The sequence below is a fragment of the Xiphias gladius genome, chromosome 21 (assembly GCF_016859285.1).
Source record: "Xiphias gladius isolate SHS-SW01 ecotype Sanya breed wild chromosome 21, ASM1685928v1, whole genome shotgun sequence".
Classification (NCBI taxonomy): Eukaryota; Metazoa; Chordata; class Actinopteri; order Istiophoriformes; family Xiphiidae; genus Xiphias; species Xiphias gladius.
Window position 1 is genome coordinate 10459551 of NC_053420.1, and position 7950 is coordinate 10467500.

The window sequence follows — 7950 nt, forward strand, 5'->3', positions numbered from 1 at the left end:
GGGCTGGGCAAGAGCCAAGAAAGACCTGATGAACTTTTGACACCAATCGAGCAAAATGGTTCATTGTGTGTGGCTTCTCATAAAAGGCATATAACTTCCCAACAGCGTCTCGTAGGATTATTAAACTTCGAGAGCTCACTTTGAGCAAACAGTAGATGATTTACATCCTGCATTAATCCAACAAAAAGCATAGGGGCGTCTTACTGGTTTCCAGTACTTGGTAGTAAGAACATCATTGAACAGATACTATGCCTACTGATTTGCAGTGATGTTTAAACAAGACTGTCTACAGCTAGAGTATGCCAGCAGCTCTTTGAGGCTGTATTTAGGCCCACAGGTGCTTTGAGCTAAACATATGCCAGCATGCTTACAATGACAATACTTAAGTGCTGATGTTTAGCATGTAAAGTGTTTACCATGTTCACCATCTTAGTTTAGTGTGTTAGCATGGTAGCATTTGCTAATCAGCCAGACCGACAAACTGCAGCTGAAACCGAAGGGTAATATCATTAGTTTTTAAGGTATCTGGTCACAAACCAAAGTATTAGCACTAAATGAAAAGCTAAGGGATCACCGAACTTTGTACAATTAATCATGTGGGGACCTTAAATGTCTATACCAAATTAAATTAATGTCAACCTCATGTTGGCACTGGAGGAATAGTCACAAAAGTCATCAGGATTCATCCTCTGGGAACCATGAAAGTCTGTACAACATATCATGGGAATCACTCAGATAGCTGTTGAACTATTTCACTCTGGGACAAAGTGGCGGAGCGAGACTGAGACTGAGACAGACTGAGAGACTGAGAGACTGACACTGCCATCTCTGGAATGATACTACTGGTGTGGCTCAGAATTTTTAAAAGCAGCCACAGCTTGAGCACACGCGGTATATCTAATGTCACATTTCAGGTAAAACATGGGTACATCCAGATATGTAACGCGTTGATAAAGGGTCTGTTACTGACAAAACATAGCTTGACCTTTGCTTATTGCGTGCACTCTGATTGGATTATCTATAAACAGAGAGCAGGTCAAAAACATTAGCAAGTAATTAATTGGTTTCCAAATGTAGTGTTAATGAATGGGTGGTTTTTGCTACGTACAGAAGGAAGGTACAGTTAATATAATGGAGTTTGAGTAATTACAGACGATGCTTTGAAAGATGATTTAGCATTCTTTTCTGCGATGGACCTATCCACTCTGTTTTGACTGCTAATTGTACAAAGTTTCCCTTCTGTGATAATAAAGATTTATTCTCTTCTCCGACATGACCTGTACTGTCCTGGAGTATTTTTAAAGATTCATTTCCTCCAGTCTACCTCCCATCACTTCACCAGTCCACTACTGCTCCCCATTTCTTCTTCTCCGCTCCATGGTGCATGACAAACAGGAGAATAATGACTCAATGGAAGAACCACACTGAAACCTCCCCGGACAACACAACAGTCTTCAAAGCGACTAAAGGAAAAATACAGGAGGTCTCTTGAGTAAACACAAAAAGGCTCCCATAGTCCCCATTTGGTTTTAGTTGTGCACACAGTGTACAGTATGTGTTTCGATGGCTTTTTGTGGGGTGTGTGTGTCAGTGGGTGTGCTTCAGTATTGTGTACAGTGTAATGGATGACATGGAAACATTATAAAACCCTACAAATATTTGGCTGTTGTGGCAGTTTATTACTGTTTGAAGTTTGCAGTTAATGATTTACGCATAAAAATATTCAAACAAATTTATTTTGTTTGGGAACAGTGTCCCTCAAACTCAAAATACACTGTTTCAAAAATGCTTGTTGGTTCAACAGTCGTGCTCTAACAGAGCACAGTCAGTGAAAGGTCTGTAGTTTGTAAAATGTTTCATCAAAAGAGTGTTTACATGAATACATTATTTACATTCCTGTACGATGTCTGAGATCTGAATATTCTCTTAAAGAGGGAGCAATATGGAAAACTAGAATCGTCTGGGAAGGACTCAAAAGTCATCCGAGAGGAGTCCGTGGCAGCTTGAGAAAGATCAAGGAGGCCATTCACATCCGATGCTAAAGACAATCTTTGAACAGGTTATGCACAAGTCCACCTCTCATCACGTGACGAAAGATTCATACTTAGGGGACGTGATGATTAATTGAGTCACTTCTGTGATGGAGGGAGATGAGACGCAAATACTCGTTGAGCTGACATTTATCAAACAAGGGTCAGGAATAGAGCTGAGACAACTGATTAATTGATCGGCAGAAAATTGATTGGCAACTATTTTGATAATCGAGTAATCGTTTTCCTTTTTTTTTTAAAAGCAAAAATGCCAAATATTCTCTGTTTTCAGTTCCTGAAATATGAAGATTTGATGCTTTTCTCAGTCATGTATGAAACTGAATATCTCTGGGTTTTGGTCAGAAAAAACAAGCAATCTGAATAAATCAAGTTAAGCTCTGAGAAATAATTTGGCTTTTTTCATTTATTTGTGAGATTTTATTGACAATTAATTGATTAATTGAGAGAATAGTCTGCAGATAAAGAAAATAATTGCAACTTGCAGCATTTTGCATTTTTTAGTTCTTTAAGGACTATTAAAGCAGTTAAATCAGCGCTTCACTCACTTCTTGACTTGATGAAATTCGATATTCTAACCTTTTAATTCATGGTATGAATCAGGATTATACTGTATACTACTACATACTAGTACCAGTCTCTAGTCTACCACTAGTCTACTAGTACATACCAGTTTTTATGATATATCAAGAAAGGGGGTCAGGTCAACAATACTGAGGAATAATTGTATTTTTATGTTAAAGGATAATTCCACTTTACTAGCTTGAGTCTCATTTTCATAACTTTGGCCCTCAGTTCTATGGGCAATGATAAAAAGCAACTGCTCAGACCTGTGAATGTGGACAAATCAGTACAATGAAGTCCAACAGGGCAAAATGTTCAATTTTGATGACTGATTATTTGCTTAAGTTATTTTCATAGGAAAAATGGGAAAAATTCTCTGGTTCTCTGGTCTAGGGACTATCTCTGGATATTGGACTTTTGATCGAACTAAACAAGATATTTTAAGACGTCACCAAGATGGCTCTAGGACTTTGAGATGGCCATTTTTTTTAATCGTACAGATTAATAGTGAAAATAATCTATAGTAACTAGATTGATCAAAACAGATCAAAATTAAGGCCTAACCTACAAAAATAAGATCCAATTTGTAATATACTGGAATTCTCCTTTAACAAACTCATAATAGACTTTATTTGTAGTTGGTGTGGAGCGGTAGAAATGAAAGTACTTCTGGCGGAAGCCAACAAACCTCGGTTAAAAAACATTTTTAAAAAAAATGTGTTTCTTAGACATATAGTCATGCCAATTTCCCATAAAAGTAGGAAAAAACTCTCCTTAAAGAATAAGCAGATACTATAGGAATGCATTGGACCATTGTAATTTAGAGACAAGTTCATATTCCAGGTCTTAAAGTATTTATAAAAGAGTATTTTAAGAGCTGGGATTTACAGTATATAGTGACATGGGGGAAATACAAAGTCTTGTCCACATCTCAACTGTTTATTCTTCTGTACTCTTTTATCTCTCCTTTGTCTCATCCACGCAGTGGAAACAGGGTCATCCCCCGTCTGCAACATTAAACCTGCTCACCCCTCCGTAAATGCACCTTAACCTCTCCCCTCTCACACACAAGGTCAATTTCATGCTGCTTTCAAAGCCATAAAGTCGCACTGAGAGTCATGCTCTCGGCGCCGGACGACTGAGGAATGCGTATAGCACAGATACACCAACACACAATCACAATCGCACACACACACAGCCATGCGTGGGCAGAGAACTGCACACACTTCTAAGCATACCCTGTCTTCATTTGAGCGTTTGTTTTTTTGGCAAACGCCCTCTACCCATCTTTTGTTTTCTCCACTGTTGTGTTTTTTTTCTGTCTTCCATCCCCTTTGTTTCTCTTCCTTTCTGTCTATCTGTTTTCTTACTCTCTTTTTTTTTCTCTAACACAAACGCTTGCATGCTGTGTTGTTGGTCTGAGTGGAGAAAGGGGGCCTGACCCCGAAAAAAGAGGAGGGGTGGGGAGACTTTTGACGCCAGGAGTCCAGACCGCAGCTAATGGAGAACAGGTGTGGCAGAGAGAGAGGAGAGGACAGAAAGATGAGGAGAGGAGAGGAGAGGAGAGGAAAAGAGAGAGGAAAAGAAAGAAGGAGAGGAGAGGAAAGAAGGAGTAAAAGACCTGAGGATGGCAGAATACGGAAGGATGCTCCTTCCAGTAAGTTCAAAGACAAAGATAGTGTATATAAGGTCTGTGTGCCGGTGTGTGTGATAGTATGTCCTGACATTCAGTATATACAGTTTTTCAGACTAACCATGTGTGTGTGAGTAGCTGTAGAGACTCTGACTGGGAGGAGTGCTGCTGAAGTTTGAGTAGCCCAGGAGCCCCGTCTGTCCCGGAGAGTGACTCAGGCCGTCCTCTGTTTTAATGTCTAGAAAGGGAGCAGAAGAATTATGTTGCATTCGGGATGAATCTAACCAGCATGCAGTTTTAGAGCCATCCACACAGAAGAGAAATATTTGTAAATAACGTATTTTAAATCATTTGATTTACTGATGCCCAAGGAGCATTTAATAAAGGTTTATAATACCATTGTAGAGAGCTCCTTCTTTTGATTGGTTAGCTGATAAAAATAAAGTTATGTCTTTGCTTGCAAGTTAAGAAGATGAAGCTGCTGAATCCAGAGAGCACAGTAGTCTTTGTACATACTTGCATGCTCTGGTTTATCATCTTTTTTTTTGTATTCTACAAGTCTTGGTCAAGTTTTAGTACATAGCTTTGTCTATTTCTTGAAAATGATTTTCCATTTTTCTTCAACAAACCTGATCACCAGCTTTAAAACTCAACATTTGTGTATCACTGGCAAATACCTGTGACACAATGTGCTTGTTTCCCATACACATCACAAAATGTTATCTGTCTTGTGCCTCCAGTTTTATGTTGATGATGTCCTATGTACTGTATTGTTATTGAGTCCGGTTGTTTATTTTAAAAAAAAAAAAAGGCAAGTGAGCACTTAAGAGAAGTAAGCAGAGTCACACTAACTTGCAGAATCTGATGTAAATAATCTGAAATCTAGCTGTACCTGTATGCCTTGACATCACGTTACAAACGTGTTTTGCTTGTGAGACGATTTAAAAAAAAAAATGCATGTTAGTACTTACTGTAAGATGGCATGCTGTAGCCCTGTGTGTGGTGAGTGTAAGGTGCGTATGGTCCTGCAGGTTGGAGGGCGGGGCTGTACTGAGTCTGTCCATATGCAGCCATGACACTTTTCCCCCGTCAGTTGATCCTGAATAAGGAGGAAACAACGAGGAAACCTCTGGTGACGACTTCTTCTTCTCTTTATCCGTTACAACAGAACATCTGTTTTTGTCACAGTTAGGAGCGACGGTGAGGAAGAGCGCACTCGGCTGTCAGGACCATGAAAACATATCTCTTTCTTTCACAGATTAAAAGAATTAATGCTGAAAGTGGAACAAAGAAAACTCTGCTGGACTGCATAAACTGGTAAAATCAGAATATGCAGTTTGAATTTTTGCTACTGATACCATTAAACAATGACACAAACTCAGGTGGAGTACGAGTATCCCTTACAGTTCTTCTTCAAACAAATTTGAAAGTTAATATTTAACATCACATTGTTTAAAGCTACTGTAATAACAGTGACTCATAGGGATATTGCAGTTCTCACATGATTTCGATTACCAGCAATGCAATTCCAGTTTTAATTTCAGTGACAGATGTCATAAAAACTCACCTGCAGTAGATATGATGAGTTTGAAAAAAGATAATAAGAAGCCCTGTGAATGAGGCAAGAAAGGGAATCATTAGAAAATTAACACTGAAACCAGTTAGGAAATGAACAACGAGAAGTAAACCCCTCCAACTACAACAACAATGTGGTAGAATTTCACAAAAAGACTTGGTTTTCAATTCGAAAGGGGAAAGCCGTTTTGAAAAAAAATAAAATTCCATTAAAGTGTCAATACTTGAAAGTGCTACAGACATTTCAACTGCACTTTTTAAAAACGGTACGTCACCTCCTCACTCCAGAAAATTAGGTTGCTCAGTCTTTGTGACCGACAGTAATACCAGCCAGCAAACAGCCACTTTTCATCTGTAGCACTTTGCTCTTTTCTTTGTAGTTTTGTTCTCTCACCTGCCTCTGTGGAGAGAGCCTTATCCTCTTTATCCCGTCACACTGCTATTACTCAAGCTCCTCTCGAGCCGTCAACTCTCCTGTGGAAACAATAGCAAATACACACCATCAGGCCAGAGGTATGCAGGCGACTGACACATGGCAACGTGCCCCGGGCCCCGTTGCAGCAGGACGATGAGAAACGATATTTTCTCCATGCACACAGCTCAAGAGGCGAATAGGTTTAAGGAGAGACTGAGAGGAAGAGAAACAGAAAGAGAGAGAGCAAGATAAATGTGGTATTGATGAGAAGAGTGCGGTCATTAGAGACTGACAGTCAAATGATTACAGAAACCTGACAGGTAACATTGTTTCTAGGGAAAATGTTTGAACATGCTCCATTACTCCACTGCTGACTCATTCTGCTGTTGGGCACCATTCATGTGTACTACGTGTAGTTTCTTAGAAGAAATAAACCATGAAGAAAACACCCAGAACTAGGCCGGGGTCTAGTTTCAAAATAGTAGGAGTGTGCGGGATATTCGTAATTCTCAGTTCAGCAGCGTTTCTAATGTATGTCTGGTGATATGTTGATGATCACGAGACGGTAGAGCTTTGTAAGAGAGGAGAGAATGACATAGGATGACAGGATGAAAGAGGAGAGAATTTGGAATACAAGTTCCACTGAGGTTATACTGTAAATCTCTGATTGTATTACTTCACTAAAACTGTGTTCAAATCAATATTGGATTTTTGCATCGATGTGACGAAATACATTGATTTACTTGGCATTTATTTCACTGGATTAACCAAAAACAAACCCATTTGTATAAATTGTTTTTCATTTGAATTAAAGAAAAGTGTATAATGCACTATTGTAATATAAGATTACATATATACTGTGATAGATGATTTAATTTGATAGAAAGGAGTGAGAGAGAGAAAAGGTTCCAGCTGGGTAGGATGGAGGTCAAAAGGTCAATGCCACATGAATTAGTCTAAGCAGGAATCTGAACGAGGTCAGTCTGTCCGACTACAGCGCTTCAATCCCCCTCACACAAGGTAGCAGTAAGTCTGAAGCAAACTGTGGGTGTCTGAAACTGTACTGGGGAACTCTGAGGTAAAAATACACCCTACACAGCAGAACCAAAAGTATGAGTTAGACGCCTGAGTTCCATTTAAGGTAAATCTTATAGCTACAGTATACAGTGATTTTTTTGACAACACCGTGCTTTAAACTTTGTGGCACCAGTTTGGGGAAAACCTTTTCAGGTTTCAACATGGAAATGAACCTAACCACAAAGCCATGTTCATAAAAAACGCAAACAAAAAAACCCCAAAACATTTCCTAGTTTTGTGTGAAAGTGCAACGTGCAGTGTGCAGAGCACGGATATAAAAAGTGGAGTGGAGTTCTTGAGTTGTGCTGCTATAGCAGCATATAAATGGCTCTGGAGTGAGATGTCATGTATAGGTGTATTGTTCAGGAGGCCATGCAGTGTGTCAGAACATACAAAAGTCAGAAAAACAACAAAAGCGTAAGGTAAGCTGTCTTTGGTTCAGCACCATTACAACTACTCTTGTTTATTTGTGCTCTATGACAACTCACAACAGGCTGAGCTACCTTATTAATTTCATCTCTTTCTTTCTCTCTCCTTCTGTCTCTCTCTCTCTCTTTTTGCCTCTGGGCAATTCCAATCTGGCAAAGCTGCAGCTAACTGCCCGACCTCTGACCTAGCTGACAACACAATGGCAGAGA

At 39.4% G+C, this 7950-nt stretch overlaps 1 protein-coding gene across 2 annotated transcripts in view; it reads right to left on the reverse strand.

Annotated features, from left to right (window-relative positions):
• The window catches only part of eya2 (EYA transcriptional coactivator and phosphatase 2), a 30782-nt gene that overhangs the window by 12011 nt on the left and 10821 nt on the right, over positions 1 to 7950 (reverse strand). For both annotated transcript variants that reach the window (XM_040159754.1, XM_040159755.1), the window contains exons 2-5: positions 6215 to 6294; positions 5813 to 5855; positions 5217 to 5344; positions 4367 to 4483 (exon numbers count right to left, since the gene is read on the reverse strand). In XM_040159754.1, coding sequence (XP_040015688.1) covers positions 4367 to 4483; positions 5217 to 5319 — 220 coding nt within the window. In that variant the 5' untranslated portion in view covers positions 5320 to 5344; positions 5813 to 5855; positions 6215 to 6294. The remainder of the gene's footprint in view (positions 1 to 4366; positions 4484 to 5216; positions 5345 to 5812; positions 5856 to 6214; positions 6295 to 7950) is intronic.